Here is a 19,887-nt window from a genome sequence, read left to right as displayed (position 1 = left end):
TGGCATTACTGCAAAGTACAACAAACTTAAAATCATCGTGAGCACTTATTTTTTTCAGTATTGGCCTGAGTAATTGTTAAACCCTTCAGGGTTGTGTATTTACTTTTAACTCTTGGGGAGTTGCAACTCTAGCAATGTGGTCGAAATGACTTCTAACTGCTCAATTTAAAAGTCAAACTATACCTTCAGACCATTGCTATTTGTAATGAATTTCCAACAGAAGAAAATTTTGCCATAGAGTTTCAAATAAGTTGTTTGTAAATGTAAATATATGCAAGAAGAGCTGGAGTAACTTATTTTCACTCACCCGAGACACGCCACTGCTCTTGTTTGATTGACATACATATTAACAAGATCTTACACGTAATTTATTTCTCTTTAGGGTTTGATCGACTGTCAAATTTAACCACAAGTTTGCTTTCTGAAACAGCTTGTTGGCCAGTGTAGCAAAATGCTGGTTTTTACAGAACAAAAACCCAACTGAAAGCGCTGTTTGTTGTCTCGTTACCAGGAAATTTAGCGAGTACTCAATATCATTACAGTCTGGATCCGTCGGGCGTAAATCAAAGCGTTTTACCGAAAGTAAATTATACTACAAATTCCCAAAATACGTTAAATGCATCTGCATTTCAGAAAACGCCAAGGTAATGCTCGTACTGAAGCGAAATTTGTATTTTTCAAATAAATAAAAATAGAGTATGAAGTGAACATTTCATAGGAAGACGAGTCCAAGATGAGCTACAACACGTTTTCTGTTGAAATATGTCACACTAGTCTTGTACAAGGTAAAAATAGAATACGTAAAAATTTGTCAAAATTTAACAATAATTTTTGGTGGAGTTAAACTCAAACATGATCATGTTGTTTCGCATGTGTGCTATGTCCAGTCATTTTGTAATGCTTTCACTACAATGTTTTATCATTGGAATGTCAGGTAAAAATATACCTTAGCTGTACTCTTTTTCCATACATTTAGATCAAAGAAAAGATCAATGTAAGTGAGGCTGTAGCAGAGTGCCTCAGGTGGTGGGTTCTCTCAATCTTAAAAAATGCTTTAAACTCGCCAACTGGGAGACCCTAAAAACTTCAAATTCTTCCTAACTTCAGATTCATGCAGGTTTCAAAAGACTTCCTCACAAGGTAGCTACATATACAAGTTGGTTTCTTATCTTTCATCTTAGCTGGAAATAGTTAAGAGATGTAATCTTATATTCATTGTTTTTTTTATTCGTTGAAAACTGGTATCCATTCTGCTTGTCTATGACTTTTGTTGGCAAGTGAACTTGTGTCCAGATTCAGTTGCGACAAACATTTCTGTCTTTTTATAGAAATGAATGTTTGCAGCCGTTCATTTTATTTTTACAGTTTTTCGAGCCTCATTGCTGTCACACACATCAGAACTATAAGCTGTTGCATAGAGCCTTTATTTAGTGTTCTGTTTAGATTGTCTATTGTGTTGTATCTCTGTTGAAAAAACAACTTCCTTCTCCTTATAATTTAAATTTACATAGTGAGGAACTCTTAGGTCTCCTGTCTTCTCTTGTGTTTGATTTTTCATTGCAGTTATGTACAGTTGTAAAATATGCATATGACATGTTTGTAAATTGTGCTGTGCACTAGACTGTCTTGACAATTACACAAGAATCGGTTGAAACAACTTTTGCATTCTTTACATGTTATCTGTCAGGGACAAAATATGCAGTACTTGCTTGCTTTATTACTGTATAAGATATTCCAATAGTGTTTTTTTGTCTAAGCTCACCATCTTCTAAAAATGCATCATTGGAAAACCCTTTGTAGTGCTACTCTTCTGAAGATCTCCTCTTAAGATTGTTGTGCTAAAGCTCCCTCCCTATGCTTCTATATCAGCATGTTTGCGTTTATTCTCATCTTCTTTGCATTACAATAGCCCCAGCTCGTAGTTCGTCCAAGCGTTTCACTGCAAAAATAGTCGTAGAATTCCTTACTTAATTTTGGAAGATGCTCTAAAAGTGCATTTGTATAACATGTAGCTACTGACACACGAGGACTTCTGTTTGCTGCAATAGAGTCCATTACATTTTCTAAATATCTGCTGCCAGAACAGTGCATTTAAACTTACTTTTCAGGTCCATTGGCCATGCTCCACAAAACAATTTTTTGAACTTTCTCCCATCACTCAGAACTAGGTATTGAAAAATTGACATGCTGGATCAGACATTAGGGTCAGAAAAGCGAGATCTCACCAAAGAGATCTGGTTCCTCACATTAAAATAATACACACACATTTGTGTAAAGTCTTCATGGTTTGAAATCCCCATGCATTAGGCATGCCTGCCCCAGATTTATCTATAACGACTAGCGAAGTCAGCCGCCTGTTGATCCATAATCACACAATCTCATGCCAGTGATCTCTTCTAAAAGAAACATACCCTTGCTTAATCGTTTGGATGTAATCGTGCATCACCTGGCCGAAACGAAGTCTTGGTATCACATCCTTTTTTGTGAAGTAGGTGAACAAAGTATGATCAACCTATATTTTGTATCCTTGATAAGAATGACATACCTCAGCAATATCGTACTTTCATCACTGTTTTTTGTTATTTCAATTCATGAAGGGCAATTTTCTGTTGTGTTACAACTCTCAGAAACATTACTGTCAACTGTAATACAACGTATAAACTACAAGGTAAATTAGAATATAATAACTTATAATTTTGCATGTCTCCTGCGACAAACACAACACTTCGCTGCTGACATTATGACGTGTTCTTCCTCATTCCATTTCGTTCAGCAAAAGAGCAGACATGTTGAGCAGAATGCTGCTTTTTGATACGCCTCTTGGGTGCAGACAATATGGAGCAAACCACATAGCACAGGGAATACTTTTCAGGTATTTCCTTTCATTTGCTTGTTTTTATTTTTGATTTTCAGCGAGTTACACTCACTTTTTCGGTGTCATTGTCCTTCTTTATGTCCGCCTGATCATCTTTATGAATACTTCTTGATACAGATAATTTTGATTGTCAGATCAGTAATCGAATTTACTTTTTTTGTGGGTGTAATGTCATTGCTCTTGTTTATGTATGGCTTATCTTCTTTGTTAACGTTTATACTGTAAAATGTATTTTTACTTTTGGATCAGGAATTAAATTCACTTTTTCAGTGGGTTTAATGTCATTGTCATTTTTAATTTCAGTTTTATTATCATGTGCAAAAAACTCGTGTTGCTCTGATGATTGATGCTTAGGTAAAATTGTGGGGTAACTGTTTGGTTGAAAGAATTACTTTAAATCCAAAAACTAACATCAAGTCTCTGGGGTTTACTGAATCTTGCTGGATTAGGAACGTAAATGGGGGAATTTCTTACGTCAAAGAGTTTTTTGTTGTGCTAATATTGGCAAACATTTCAATTTTGTCACAGAGTATTGAGCCATAATCATTACAACACCACAAACACTATTACAAGTCAGTAGCGGGTGGTGTTTTGCACACTTGTTATAGCACTTTTGCCTTTCTATTTGGGTTCTAATTGTGTGGGTCATTCGTAACTAATGCAGAGCAGTTTGGAATATCCTCTTCTACATTTACAGCAATCAGGTAATTGTATATTTGCAGTTTGCTCACAGAGACCACAAGTATCTAGCATAATGAATCACATTGCATACACAACTTTCAACTGAATCAAGATGGCACAAAGTTTAGTGACTCTCAAGATGTTGTTTATACGCATGATATGTTTAACCTTTTTTATTCTTGCCAACATTGGTGGCAAAATTGACTTTGAAAGGCTTGATTTTACCACGGATAAATTGCCATTGAGTGGTAGGGAGTAGCTTTCCTCCAGTGAGATGAAAAAAATAAGATACAACCTGGTTTGTTAGACGCAGTATTGGTAAGAAAACATTACTGAAAATACATTTTCATTTTAAAGTACTATATAGAGCAAATCCTATTGGGAGTGCTTTAGCTCTAAATATTCTTTAGAAATTTCTAACTCACAGCGTTATTACAAATTGCGATGGGACGTCCTGTACTGGTAACAACTATCATATCTTAAACATCAATAGGATGAATGGTATCCATACCCGCTTCCATAGCATTGATCAGTCATGATGAGTCATCAGACGTTCTCGAACGAGTCAGGATCATTTAAAAAATTTAATTCGTCTCAAAAAGATTGTAAAATGTCGTACAAATAGCACTTTTACACTACGATGACTTCAAATTTTAACCCCATTAGAAAAGCAAATTAAAAAATATCTCGATATTTGTTTGAGGTACAGACTTCTGATAGTCCGTTGTGCTTTCAGATTCGTTAATCTTTTGAATTTTTGTGTTATTGGATTAAATAATACACGATTTAAGATCATGATCTGTGATTCGAACTCAAATACAATAATTTACTTCAAATAAGAAATTTCAGTATACGTCACCTATACGATGGAAATAAGATAAAAAGAACAAATGCAACAGAAGACTACACAAAGTTGCTAACAAGCTATAATTGATTTCCTTTACATGAATATGAAGCTTAACTATGTAAGTGATACGAGCATTTACTAAATTTGGACAGCTATTTACAGGAAGTAAACTTTTGAACAACCTTGATGTTGGAAAAATTGACTGTTCTACTAATTGACGCTTTTAGATACTGTGCGCACACCTCTACTGATTAATATACATAAATTTGTATTAAAAAATAGAGCTGTTAAATTCGTGATGTTATCGAGATAAATTTTTCATTTCAGTTCCATTCAAAACGTAAATCTAGTGTTCCACAGAATAGCGGATGCAAATGACTCTAAATTAACAAAAAATAAAAGTAAAAATACAGCCAACACTTATGATTTGCATGTTATTTTCTTCATCGTTTCCTGTATTTTCCCGAGCTTATCACAGATGATGGTCTTTTTCTTTTCATACTCTTTCGCTAGCTTTGGATCGCCTTTTTTTTCATACAGTTGGGAAAGAGCATCGTAGATTTCAGCGAGCTGCGGATGACTTTCTGATAGGAGGCTTTCGATAATACTCGAAGCTTTTAAAAGATTTTTTTCTGCTTCTTCAGGTTTTCCAACTTTGAATTGACAATTACCCATAATCAAGCGGATCGTAGCAATTCCTGGATTATCATATCTTAGGACTTCCTTCTTTCTGTTTTCCAAAGCTTTTTGTGCGTATTTTAAAGCTTCATCGTAGTTTGGTGGATCTTTTAAAAAATAGTATTTGGCTAAATTTTTAAATACGTGAGATATTTTAATCATATCTTGGTCCATACATTTCTCAACGACCATTCTTCTAGCTTCCTCTAAGCTTTCCAAAGCATCACTATAATTGCCGTTTTCAACTAAACACAACCCAACATTATTATGGGATTCGGCGACAAGATGAGGATTACATTTTTCTTCACTTTTCCTCAAATCTTGGGCTTGGCGAACATACACAAGAGCGTCGTTCTTCATTCCAACGTCTAAGAAGGCTAATCCAATGTTATTAAGTTTTTCCGCCTTTTCAATGTTATCCAAAGTAAATTTATCCAACTCGTTGTAAAGATTGACAGCTTCCTCAAAACTTCCTTGTTTCTGCTTGCAATATGCTTTATTAATTAATACTTGAATACGTTTCTTTTCACATCCGAACTTATCATCGGAAATTTTTTCCAGACACTTTTCAGCATCGTGATAATGAAAATTTTGCAAGTAACAGCCAGATTTTTCAATCAAGTTATCAACAATCAGGTCATCATAACTTGAGTGATCGTACTTTGAATCATCACGATACTCATCAAGGTCCTTTATGTTGGCTTCGAATAATCTGATAGCTTGCAGATATTCTCCTTTTTCTTTATGGCATTTTGCAATATCAAAAGGAAACTTAAACACAGCACAAGAATCGCTGACTTTCCTTTGTAGTTGTTGACCTACTTTGTAAGAAACAATTGCCGAATCGTAATCTTTTCTGCTTTGGTAGGCACGTCCTGCAGCTTTAGAAAGATGTGCTGCAACACTCAGCGAGGTATGGGGACTTTCTAATTTTTTTTCAAGAAACGTAAGAACGACAAACATTGCAGAGGCGACCACGTCCAAGAGAAACAATTCATTATCAAGCTTCACTTTTTCCATTGCATCTATCATCTTTTGGGTATCATCTTCGTCGAATTTAAAACCCATCAATATTTCACCACGAGGGAGCAATCTTTGAAACAAAATATCCTTCCAATTACTATTTGCCGCAACATCTTCAAACACTGCACTTGCATCGGTGGATAGATTCACAAAATAGTGCAACCAACTTAAAAGAGTACCATTATTAGAAACTTCTGGACACAAAGAGGGAGGAGGTGCAATAGATAAAGCCGAAACTATTCTTGCAGAATTATTTTCACTTGCAAAAATTTTAATAGCTCGACCAATCGCCTTTATTAAAGGACAATTTCCACCGATACCTCCGTCGACAAAGTATTCATCGCCAATTTTGACTGGAGTGTCAAAGTAAACTGGAGCGTTTGAAGTTGCAAGCAAGACCTCCTTGGCTTTGTAATTCCAGTAGTCTTCGCTTGCTGTATCAAACAGTACGAGACCTTCTTTTTTTCCAAGTCTTCTCGCAACAACTCCAGCCACGGGTTTAGAAAGATCCTCTCCACTAAAATCACTTAGGTAGCAATCACCAAATTGTTCATGCAGAATTTTCTCCACGTTATCTTTCGAATATGCTACCAGTGGAATATTGAAAAACCAAGATGCAGGTGAAATAAGCCATTGTAGCCATGACTTTCTGAATATGTCTTTAGCTTTTGCGTGATATATTTGAATGCACTCATTTATAGTCATCCGTTCCCTTGCATGGTGATCATTCCCAACTTTATTTCCACCAACTAAACTAAATGCAATTAAACCTCCTATACTGGTACCAACTATCATATCGTAAACATCTGTGGGATGAATGGGATCTTCAACTGCTTCCATATCCTTGATCAAACGTTCTCGAACGGCACGACCTTCTAAGAGATTCACTATGCTTTCATCATTATCTTTGTTTGTAAGGTAGTTAAGCGTCTCAGGATTTCTCAAAACGATTGTCGCAAGTCGCAAAACGTCGTCCAGAATTTTTATTTCCATCACACCTCGACTTCCTCCACCATCAAAAGACAATATGTTGATTTTCTTTTCTGTTGAATCCCTTTTGAGGTTTGAAATCTGTATTAAAAGTTATTATGCAGTATAATTCAGTTATTTTAAGATTTTCCCACCAGTCTTTAATTTTTTGTTTATAGCTCTAAATCAGCAGATCGGCAGCAATAGACGCTGGGGCACCCTATCATTTAACAAAACTTGTTTCAATTTGCGCAGTGATTTAAGTATTGTACAAAGGAGAAATTGCGAGGGGCGTAAGATATCACAAAGAAAATGATTGGGCTTTCCTCAATTGTTTGGATGTATACTCTATGTGTATGTTATACTTGAAATAAACGCACGCCTAAGATAACTTCCAGATAACATTGTGATCCGTATAATGAGAAGGGAAGAAGTAGAATGGTACTTAAGAGAAGTGCAATTAGAAGAATGAGAAAAGTCTAAAATGATATAATACATGTGTGTGAATGAATAAGTGAGTGAAGACTGACCCTCGTGGAAAAGTGAGACTAGAGATAAACCATTTTTAAGATTTTACAGTTACTAAAACGAACAAAGCTTTTGTGAAGAACTCTTACTCCTTTTCGTGTTGAGATACCATCCTATCAACAATAGCTGTTCATGAGCCATTCTCCTGATTCATCTATAGTAATATACACGTGCATAAAATTTTTAAAACGCACCTCTGTCGACTGGAGTGAAGTGATTGTTATTCCTACAAGAAATTTTCCACGATGCCTCTGCAAGCCATGACAAAATGATCGTACGAATTTCAAAGCAAACGGTTTCACGATTCGTGAAGTTCCTCCCCAAATAAGACGTAGAGTCGTCATTTCAAGAAACAGTTTGCTATTCAACATGGACTGTTAAAAAAAATTAAATGCATGCTTGTGTCAAAAAATGAATGAATTGCAACATTACCGATATCTTTGCATAAGCTAATGACACCCTAAATGCTTCCAGGAAGCAAGGCGATTTTTCATCAATGATTATATTAATTTAAAACCATATAGCTATCAAACTTTCATGCATGTAGTACTAAATTTCACACATAATATTAGCCTTTAACTAAACGTAAACACACAAACGAGCATCCCTTCAAATTTTTGAATATTGTATTTCAACTTATTATAGTCAATATTCATTTATTTTGAGAGCTTTCGTTCCAGCCTATCAGCGTGTGCATATGATGAATATTTAACCTTATATGAGGGCTATTGTCAGCATAGCGAAGGAGACATATGATCAATAATGATTAGAAAGACGATTGGCAAATTTTGAGCATCAATATCACCGGTGCAATACATCCTTAGAGTCTCAAGCGTCTCAAGCCATCGAGAATCGACTCAGCATCATTTGTTATCATAAAATCAAAGACTGTTTGAGCGATGGTATTTTAATTATGAATGTATCGCCATGGCAAAATGCGTTCCGCTTTAAAAAACATTCCAGAAGGAATATTTACTGATATCTCAAAACATTAGTAATTTTTATTGTGAAAAGCTGAAATTTCATCTAACTATAGAAAAATGAATGAATTTTACTACGGTTTTCTCTGTTTTGCCATATCTACAATATTAAACTCTAAAATTCTTATCAACTTGGGGTAAGTGTTTTATTGCGTTATGATTTATGCATAATGTTGATGGCATAGAAACAGCAATTTTACTCGTTATTTTATAGGTTTAATTAATAAAGATTGTATTAGCAGAAAGCATATATTGTGGACTTTCTACTGGTGTGATTTTTTTCTGCAAAAAGTAAAGTATTTTATGAGATATTTTGGATGAAAAATCACTTCCGGAAATTAATAAATTATTACAAAATGTAGCATAATTTCTCGGCGTCGTTAAAATGCTTTTATTGGAGCGGCAAAACAACAGAAAACAGCATGTTCCAAAGTATTCTCCATTCAAATGGAATATTCTAAATTCTTATATCAAAAATCATACCTCTTATAAAAAAGTTATTTGAAATGGAACGATCTTATTCCCGATGAGCAATTTAGAAAAATCTGACTGAGTTATCTACACATAACTTAAGCAAAGTCGTAAATGAACTTGTAAAAACTTCATTTAGAACAGTTTTCAAGCGAGTTTTCAAAAATTTATCAGTCACCAAACTGTCAGTAATAGTTGTTCGTTGAACAGACGTCTTTATTCAAAGGAATTAAAAGTAATGTACAAGAAACTCGCCTATTGGACTTGAGTAAAGAGTGTGTTCGCGTCAGAAATTTTCCCACTACCTTTCACGAAGTCTTGAAAGTGATGCTGCCTGTCTCAAAGCGACCAGTTTTATTATTAAATAATGAATCCCTTCCCTAAAATATATGTATAGAGTAGCATTAAAAACATAGCAGGTAGCCATTTAAAATAGAATAAAAAACACAGTAGGGAGCCATTTAAAATGGAATATTAACAAAATTGGATACATCTCATTCTTTGCCAATCATTAGTGATGTTTAGTTTTGACTACAATACTGTTGCTATCAAGCAAAAAATGAATTAATTATAACATCTTATTCAAATATTTAAATTTCAAGTAAAAGACACGAGTCTTTACATTCCTATACAACGTTAACATTTTATGGACACAGAAATCACGCTCATTCTATCATTAGCATTTTTGTGACATAGCATTACATTTTGAAAACATTTTATGCACCCGAATTCCAGCGGAATCTTTATCAATTTATTACGCCAAATTTGCTCCCATTCTAATTTTCAGTCTATTTTTTCTCAAAAACAATCGTTATTTGATTAAGGATGGACACGAATAGAATCTTTCACGAAAACTTTTTGAAAAAATGTTTTTTAAAAATATCATGATTTCAAAACACGTGTGTTCGAAGAATTGTGAATTTACATAGCATTCTTTCAGAGAGTTCTCATTAAATGCTTGAATTGTCTTAATGCCTAAATGTATTAAATTGATATATTGCAAGCGCCTTTAGAATTTGCATCTCTTAAAATAGTGTGATTTGAAATAGTATAATCTAAGCTTACTAACCAAGAACCATCATGAATGGACTGACCTGGTATCATACGAAATGATCTATTAGAGTCACTTTAGCAATATTGCTAATAAACTATTAGATGCCTATGTTGAACGGTTTGTTAGTCAGTTGCACCTATATTCTGTCTATGTAAATATAAATTTGATCTATGCTCTACGGAATAAAGTATGAGGTATTTGTAGATAAAAAACCTGTTGATTTTACTAACTAAAATCTTAAAACATTTATTTCAAAATAGCAAGGTTCCAAATATTAGTTTTAAATTATCATAAAATGAAATTGCATGTTCTCAAACAGACATGTTGAAACGGCATGTTCTAAATAACTCCACTCTTTGAAAATACAAAATATTTCATTTGAAATTGAAATGGATCTTAGCAGATAATATAACAGGAATTGACTGACAATACCATGTTTATGATCGACATAAAAAGGTGCGGTATTGTTAAAGATAAAGTTTTTGATGTCCATTAAACGGTTCGTAAGTTATTTTTCCATATTTTCATCCATTTAACAAATACGTATGTACATCATTATTCTTATTACACACCTGTAAAGACTGAAGATATACGATTGTTCACACGATAACGTCTCCCGATACTTCTGCGAGTCTCATCAAACTGATCTTGTTAGTCTCAACTCAGGCTATTTTTGATAGTCGTAGTCCCTGGCAAATTTGCAATCAAAAGCCACAGCAGGTTCTAATTTTGCATGGAATTTTAAGAAAATATTGAGTAACTCATTGAGGCAAAGATTACTTACTGGTGTTTCGAATGTCACTGCGAATATCACTGCTGCTAGCAAATAACCAGCTACCTTTCACGACAAATTCCTTGTGCTACATAAAATAACAATGACTTTCGGTTCTGATTATAATAAAACCGAAAGGAGTTTTCTAATTACTGTGGAAATTTGAAATTACTGTGGAAATTTGAACAGTGGAAATTTCAATTTACCACTTTCTAAACTTATGAAAATTGCATAACAATTTCACGTTGATTCGGCTGCGTTCAAAGTACAGCAAATACGAAGAATGCTGGAACACACGCGTGATCAATATGAAATACCTTCTAGCTTTTGCATATTTTTTTTATATGCAAAAATCGATACGATAAGAAACACTTGCTAAAGTAAAAAGCCTTTCACCTTTGATCGACACAAAGAATCGTCGGCAATATAGACAGTGCGGTAGTACCAAAATACTATGACAACAATAACATTAAAAATAACACGATCTAACAAAAATTGCATGCAGTGTATAAAATTGCCTGTAGCTATACTGTCTGTTTATACGAAAGTATACGGACGTATCGATTGGGAGGTTGAATTTGGTTTAAATAAGAGTAGTCTCAAACTGCTTTATAACGGCAAATTGTTTACAATACATAGTCTTCATCTCGCAAAAATTGGTCATAATTCAACTCAAATTCTGTTGCTGAAATGCACATGCTACAAAAAAACAGCGCGAAATAATAAAGAAGTGCGAAATACGGCTCAATATGGCTTAATACATAATTGAGAAATTAACAGCGATAGGAAAAAATAACATTGTTTTTAGTATTAAAGTACAAAGTAGGTTTGATTGTTCTGTGCAAGGTTAGTAGTGAAAGAGCAGTTTATTCTAAGTCCTATACATGTTGACTGATTAAAGTATGGTAAAATATTGACATGATAATCTTTCTTTAATCAAAAAGGTGTTATATCAAAAAAGTTTCCTTTTTTTTGTTAATTAAGTTGGAGTAATTTAAAAGACCGTGTTTTCAATCACCGCAATGGAAAAGGTTGCTACAACGGAGCCAACCATCACACAACCATGAATGTTATGTCAACTCATCGCATTTGCAAGTTTAGGAAATACGTTTTTCAAAAATGTATTATTCAAAATAATTGTTTATAACTATAATATTTTTTCAAAATAGCATACTGAAAAAGCTAAAAGGCAACAGTAATTTAAGAAAGTATTTATTGAAATCGCATATTTTAAATAGTTTCTTTTGAAATGGTATCGGTTAAAATAGAATGATTTGAAATGTTTCTGATCGAGAATAGATGTCATAAGACCTATAATTGTCAGAGTTTTGGCTATTTTAAAGATGGATTTTGGTGTACTTATGTGTAACGGTTATAGTTCATCATTTTCCCACATGTAATGTAAAACTATCAACAAATATTGTTCCACGAGCAAATGTTCTTATTCATTCTATGTATAATTTATGCACATAATTATTTTCATGACACGCTCTGTCACTGGGAAGAAAGAAATTGTTCACGTGATAAAGTCGTGATAACTTTGCAAATCTTGTAAAAAAGATGCTGTTTATTTCGACAAGAACGGAATTTGTAGAAATGTCTTCCCCAATTAGACGTGTGGTCGTAATCAAAAGCCACAGAAGGTTCAGATTTAGCTAGAAATATTAATACTAGCGTGTCGATTTGACTATCACTGATGCTACCATCAAACTACTTTACACGAACCGATTTCCTTACCAGGTATATGAAGGCAATAATGCACGTATATAAAATTACAACATTTTTGTGCTCTATTTTTAACGAATCAGCAGAAGTTTTAACATTTTTATATTACACCTACTCTTTAAACTATTGAAATTTTCTTTGAAAAAGTTATTTTATCTTGATCCTATTGCAATACAAAAAATAATTGAACACACACGTTGCCTTTGTGCAACAGATTAATTAGTTGATATAAAGAACTTCTAGCTTCTATATATTGTATTTAATTGTATGAAATGCGCAAAAATTCCTGCACGCAATCTTACATGCTTTTGTGCCTTCAAGTCGTACTTGTTGGTACTTTGTATAGTTACTCTGGTATCAATTCAACCTCACACAGAGTAAATGCTTTACATGGTTGCACAAATTTATAAAAGCACATCATTTAATAAGAGTTGCAATTTCAACAAGTTGAGATTGGCATAAACATTCTTATAACACCCACTCTCAAAGCTTATAAAAATTGCGTTGGACAGAAACATTGCATATTTTACCTAGAACACTCATTCATAAGACTTTAATGAGTTCGACGTTTGAAACAGGCCTAATATAGAAAAGAAGTAGAAACGACATCTCTTCGCAAAATAAATCCTTAGAGATTTTCCAACTTGAAACCTCCAAGATCATTGCTGGCTGCGAAGGTTGTGCCAACTCTCAGGATGATATAATTGTTTGGGGGAAACTAAAGAAATCCATGATCAGTGCTTACAGAAAGTCCTTGCTCAGATCAAAGAAAGTGGACTGAAATTGAACCAGTCGAAATGCATCTTTGGTGCAACTGAATTAACATTTCTTGGTTATGTCATGTCAACAGATGGAGTGAAGCCGGACCCCAAAAAAGTTGAGGCAATCACTCGAATGCCGATTCCAACTACAAAAGTTGAGCTCCAGCGATTTATGAGCATGGTGAACTATCTAGGAAAATTTATTCCTAACTTGTCAGACGAAACAGCACCACTCAGAGCCATCTTAAAGAATGATACCGAATTCGTCATGCAAAAGCCTCAACTTGACTCCTTTGAGAAACTCAAGCGCCACATATCTTCTGTACCGGTTCTGCAATTTTATGACCCAAACCTCCCAATTCGCATGCGAACAGACTCCAGTTCAGTTGGTCTAGGTGCAATGCTAGAGCAGTGTATAAACAGCACCTGGCATCCCGTTGCATTTACCTCCAGAGCGTTAGATTAGTCTGAACAAAACTATGCACAAATAGAGGGCGAAACCCTGTCCGTCGTTTTTGGATGTGAAAGATTCCATGAATACCTTTATGGTCGTGCATTTGTGGTTCAAAATGATCACCAACCATTAAAAGCAGTTTTCTCCAAAAGCATTGTGCAATGTCCCCCACGAATACAACGATTTTTTCTACGCTTGAAAAAATACGACTTCACGTTTGAATATGCACCTGGTAAAACCATGAAAGTAGCTGATGCGCTCAGTCGAGCATCTCTCAACAGTAAACCAGAGATCGATCCAAAGGAAATGGCTCATCACGTCCATTCGGTTATCAATACACTTCCAATTAGCGAATCAAGACTTTCACAATTGCAACGTGAAACGCGGATCGATCCAGATCTACAGATCTTAAAGCAGTGCACAATCAATGGTTGGCCATCCAAAGCCGAAATTAACAACACTGTAAAACCATTCTATGACCAACGTCATGAAATCGTGTACAACAACGACCTCCTTCTAAAAGGACAGCAAATTATCATACCTACCTCGATGCGTCGTGAAATCCGAGAGATTATACATCAAGGGCATCAAGGAATCGAAAAATGCAAAAACCGGGCCCGTCATGCCGTGTATTGGCCAGGGATGAACCATGAGTTAGCTGTCCTCGTATCTCAATGTGCCACATGCATCAATCATCGTAATCGACATCAAAGGGAGACATTGATCCCACATCAAGTCCCAAACCAACCTTGGGTAAAAGTTGGCACAGATCTTTTTACACCCTACAACCGAGAGTGCGTCATAGTTACTGACTATCACACAAAATTTATCGAGGTAGCTCACATACCAAGGCCAGTGGATTCTCCTTCAGTTGTACGTGCCATAAAAAATATCTTCAGCCGACATGGAATACCACAAATTGTTGTCAGCGATAATGGCCCTCAATACAGTGCCTCATCCTTTAAACAATTTGCTCGAGAATGGGACATTCGACATGACAACTCAAGTCCTCACTTCCCTCAATCAAATGGTCGCGTTGAACGATCTATCCAAACAGTCAAGCAAACAATGAAGAAAGCCCAGGAAGCTAAGAATGATCCATTTCTCTCACTACTAATATTGAATACAACACCAGCAAATGATGGCAGTTCCCATGCCTCCAAATCACAGGAACCCACGCACAACCCTTCCCGCAGCAAAAGGTTAAACAATCAATGTCACTCCCTCCAACTCCTACGTCAAGGCAGCGTATAATTATCCTGCCCGAGACCTATCAAATATTGAGCCGAGCACCACTGCCTGAATTCGAACTAACAACGACAACAGCTGGGCACAAACTGGACAAGTAGTCAAGAAGTGTAAGGAACCTAGAGCACACCTCGTCATGAATGAAAAGGGGCACGTGGTCCGTAGGAACAGGCGTCACCTCCTACCAACAAAAGAACCATTCAAAGTCAAGACCAACTATGATGACCTGCAAACGTTGTCAGAACCTAATCCCGAAAAGTCATCAGCACCTCATCAATCATCCCGATACGGCCGACCCCAACGTACTCCATCACGATACGCAGACTACAATATGTCGCGAAAGTAAACAGACCTTGCTTGAAAACAGCACTATAGCACATATATTATAACTACGTTATGTTATTGATAAAACGGAAGATGTTGCATGTCAATGTCACTCCACGTGACCTCCTTGTGAGAGATGAATTCTAGATAGAGTTATTTAGCACGCGCACGATATATACTAAGAAACCGATGTATAATTGAACTCAAAATCTAGCATTAAATACTATTACAGGGCCAAAGCAGATTTTGCACCCCCTTCACCTTTGAACTAATGGAATTTGCAGTACATGCCGCACTATTATTGAGTCTCGATACTTTATGTTAGCCTTTGCATTTTGATTACACTCTACCGATGACTGCGCTACCACTAGAAAATTAAAAATAGGTACGCGAATGGCGTAAATGACTAATATTTAATTAACTACATGAGAAATCACTAGAGAAGTCCAACGGTCATATTTTTGTAATGATTACATAAATATTATAGATCATTTATCAACAAAAATGATAATTTTGTCTCCAATAACCACCAACTAAAAGTCCGTCTTCCTAGTTTATTAGCTCGCGCTCTATGGACGACCGACTTAAACGACTGAAACAAGTCGGACGTCTGTTTGAGAGGCAGGCTTCAGTCAATAACTCAATAGACCTGCTAAGTAGGCTTGCCACTATAACAAGAATAGCGACGTCCTCAAGAAATCTCAAAAATTTTAACAAAAAATTAATTTTTTTTCTCTTCAATAGAGAATCTTCACAACAGAATCTTATACAATTATATTTCTATTTTTAATCCTACGGGAGGTCTTGTATTGTAGATGATTGATGTTCAGTATTAATACTAATCTTTAGTATACCTGTATCATATTTTGAGATGTTTATTTCAACTATTGCCAGTAAAATTTAACGAATTTCCTTAATTTCATACTTTCGAATATTTTCCTTAACGCACCATCGTCATGTAGTCGTGTCAATTCGTGAATTGCCGTCCTAGCACCTGGACATCTGGACATTTTTTAGTATAACATTGTGGTTAGCCTGTAAGCAGGATACCCACAAATAATATTATTAAGCTTGGATTAATAATAAGATGCAATGCCAGTAACGATTCCTGTCTGTGGGAGAAAGCCAAGAAAATTGATTGAAATAGGCGAAAAACTATACAATTTTAGGCCTTGTTGCGCCCCCTTAGAGGACATTAAATTTGGCTCTGTATGTTTTCTACAGTTATTGTGACAATTGACAAGTCAGGTGTTGTGGCCACATAAGAAACATCAAGAATGCTCCTCAATTACTTTATTCCTTAATACACTGTAAAACGACACCCTTACAAGGTTTCATTTTGATCAGTCTTCCTTTTTCCCAAATCTCTATTTGTTCGCATGTCTGCATTTTTCATTTAGTAACTGCCATGGCGAACAATTCAACCTGTTAGTGGCCATTGCTTGCGAAAACGAAATTACGAAATGAAACTTAATTGAGAAAACATCTGGCCCCAAGAGAGTCACAACACGAAGCTACACACATTATGTGTGTCCGCCTAAAAGTTTGTCAATCTCGAGTTCTTTAACGCAGACCGCATAGAGTAGTTACATTATGATGCGTTTCACTACATATGGCCCTTAGAGGGTTGAGTACAAGTTTCGGTTGATAAAAAATATATAACACTAACAGGGACTTGTTATGACTCACATCACAGCAATTTTTCTCTAGAAATCCCATGTCTGAAAATAGTGACATTTAAAACGGTACGAATCTTATCCTGTGAGAATAGACGAACTTAGTAGCTATCATAAGAGCAACAAGAATCACTTTGGCAATGTCGCAAGACATCAGAAACCAAACAATTAAAAAATTTTTCTTTGAACAAACGTCTATACTTAAATATGGCAAAATTCGTGCAAATCAGACGTACCTGTGTCGAGCGAAGTGAAGAGTTTGTTCAAATCAGAAAAATGATGGTATCTGTTTCAATGCGATTGCTTTTAGAATTTGTGAAGCTCCTTATCATAGCAGACGTAGAGTCGCAGTCAAACACTGCAGGTTGCTATCTAAGATAGAAGGAATATTGATGAAATTGAACGAATCATATTCGTTGGCAAATAATTAGTTATGCTACTAGCAACTGTCGCTACAACAAACATTTTTAATTAAAAACAGTGGATTTCAGTAAATGGACAGCTGTTTTTACATTTGTAGTTCACCCATTTGATCTAAACTCTCCGAAATTATGTCCTCTCATTTGTATTTAGCATTTCCTTGACATATAGACTTAGCATATCTTATAAAACTTAAATAGTCTTCAAGTGCAGAGTGTCAAGTCACGATAAACTTTTCCATACATAAATTATTCGTAATGACAGGAGCACTACATGCGGTCGTTTCCACAAGAACTAGCTAATGCAAGCCTGAAAATTCAACTAGCAATCTTATATTCTATAATAGTTAATTACGTAAAAATGGTTTCCATCTTAGTTTCAGTGTGTTCTCCTCAAAACACACCTTATTCATTACACTTTAATATAATAGTGAAAGAAATAAATAAAATTCGTTTTCCTTTCTTCCCCGAATGACAACTGACAAATTTGCATTATATAAAATAAAAACAATAAAACGCCTGTGTTGATTGGTTGATAGCTGAGCCTCATCAGTTAAATCAATCAAAGAGTATTTGCTGATCAATCATGAATACATATTAGAGGAAATATTAAAACCTTTGCTTTGAATTTATCTTTATCACATTATTGTTATTTTGTAAAAGAAATATAAAGATGTTTTTGCCCTGATGTGCTTTCGAGTTAACGAAGCAACTATACGATAGCAATTGGACTCTCTTATCTGTCCGGCCACCCCGCTTATCGGTCGAGATTATTCCAGACCGTCCACTGATCTGGCTATTAACCAATGGAATGGCTTAAATTAGCCTTCTTGAGCAGGGGCGGATCTAGGATTTTTCAAACAGCAGTCATAAAACGTCGGAGGCTGTCCGCACCTGGGCGGGTCTGAGAAATTCACCCCTGAGAAATTTTGAATTTCAGAGCCTTGAAAATGCCACTTTCAACGTTTTAGAGCAACAAAAAATGTATTTTGTGGGCATCGTTTTTGCGTAAAAACAACAAATTTTCATGCGTTTTGTTCAAAAAAAAAAATTTTGTGGGCATCGTTTTTGCGTAAAAACAACACATTTTGCATGCGTTTTGTTAAAAAAAAATGAAGTGAACAATACTTGAATGTTTTGCCAAATATTTAGGCTCATTATCATGCCATATATAGGGCTCATTAGCATGTCTAGGAACGTAAAATTTATTTTACAATAATGCTATTAAAAAAAGAGATATAGTCTTTAAAAATTTCTACCAAGTTGTCAGGCATAGACCCCCCTAGAGACGCCCATTCAAACCTCTATGTAATGAGTTAAGTTAGAAATTTGGTACTACAAGTGACAGTTCATAGACATAGAAAAGCTCAGACTTCAAACCATGCAAGTTTATTGTAACCCTTTACCCATCTCCACATCAGTGCCAGCAAATTCACCTTTTGAGAAAAAACTCAAAATTTTTTTCTGCCAAAGATTAAGCAAAAATTATCAGAGTGAAAATTTGCAGTTAAGGACAGCTTAATGCCACAAATATTTATTAGGCATTTCACTAGACTATTATCTTCTCCAAGGTGTTCTATATAGCAATCACTAGTAGCATTGTATTTGCAAATACAAACAGAATGTTACCAACATGTCTTTAATTATATAATTACAAGAGCGTTAAAATTGGTTCATGTGTCATGCTTACTGGTTATGATAAATATCTTTTCATATGATGAAAGCTCTTTAAATGTAAATCTAAAATAATTTAGTTTAGAAATTATAATGAGCATCAGAAAAATTACCTAGTGATCATGAAAAATACTTTGCTGTTTTGCCAAATTTCAAGGTTTATCTGCATACATAGAAAGACATTTTTACTTTATAGAAAATGCTTTTCATATATCAACAGCCCTTTGGAATTTATGGCAAACAATCTGGTATGAGCCGTCGATTAACACAACTTTACATCTCTACATGAGGTGTTCAGTTAGAAAAGGGGACAATATTTGACATGGGACAACATTTCATGTATGTGAAATACTCAGGTTTAATACCATTCCGGTTAAATTATCAAAATAAAAAGCTTCATGGATCAGAAGACTCAAAATCACAGGTTATAGTAAACAGCTTCTCATGTAATCAATGTTAGTTTTCTCAAATCTTAAACAAGATATAATATAACTGTCCAATGTTTGATCAATGATCATAAACTGAAAAGCCCCAAACATTTTTTGTTTATGATAAAGTAAATTATAGTATGGCGCCTTATGGCTACAGATTTTTTGTCCATTGAAATATATTTGCAGGAATGTAGGATTTCGCTGCCATATAACGGCTACGACTCCCCAAGCACTAAAGAAATCATAGCTAAAAGTCCCTCGGCAAGAACAATTTTAGAAGCATCAATCTGCTTACCA

At 35.0% G+C, this 19,887-nt stretch overlaps 1 protein-coding gene across 7 annotated transcripts; it reads right to left on the bottom strand.

The window, feature by feature from the left end:
• Nucleotides 1-4,460: 4,460 nt before the first annotated feature.
• LOC124434762 lies at nucleotides 4,461-17,435 on the bottom strand. 7 transcript variants are annotated; one of them, XM_046984657.1, is made up of 7 exons: nucleotides 17,303-17,435; nucleotides 16,245-16,502; nucleotides 10,891-10,966; nucleotides 10,679-10,795; nucleotides 9,308-9,432; nucleotides 7,796-7,975; nucleotides 4,461-7,175 (listed from the first exon to the last, which is right to left on the bottom strand). In XM_046984657.1, exons 6-7 carry the CDS (start codon nucleotides 7,970-7,972, stop codon nucleotides 4,824-4,826), a joined length of 2,529 nt encoding a protein of 842 aa, XP_046840613.1. In that variant the 5' UTR covers nucleotides 7,973-7,975; nucleotides 9,308-9,432; nucleotides 10,679-10,795; nucleotides 10,891-10,966; nucleotides 16,245-16,502; nucleotides 17,303-17,435; the 3' UTR covers nucleotides 4,461-4,823. The 7 variants fall into 7 exon arrangements, 6 of the variants coding, with proteins under 6 accessions (XP_046840613.1, XP_046840614.1, XP_046840616.1 ...); XM_046984658.1 differs by having other exon boundaries at nucleotides 9,358-9,432; XM_046984660.1 differs by having other exon boundaries at nucleotides 10,891-10,994; nucleotides 16,316-16,502.
• Nucleotides 17,436-19,887: the final 2,452 nt, after the last annotated feature.

Source organism: Xenia sp. Carnegie-2017, unplaced genomic scaffold (assembly GCF_021976095.1).
Source record: "Xenia sp. Carnegie-2017 unplaced genomic scaffold, XeniaSp_v1 HiC_scaffold_14, whole genome shotgun sequence".
Taxonomy (NCBI): Eukaryota; Metazoa; Cnidaria; class Anthozoa; order Malacalcyonacea; family Xeniidae; genus Xenia; species Xenia sp. Carnegie-2017.
Note: the sequence above shows the minus strand (reverse complement) of the source record. Positions and strands in the feature narration are given on the sequence as shown.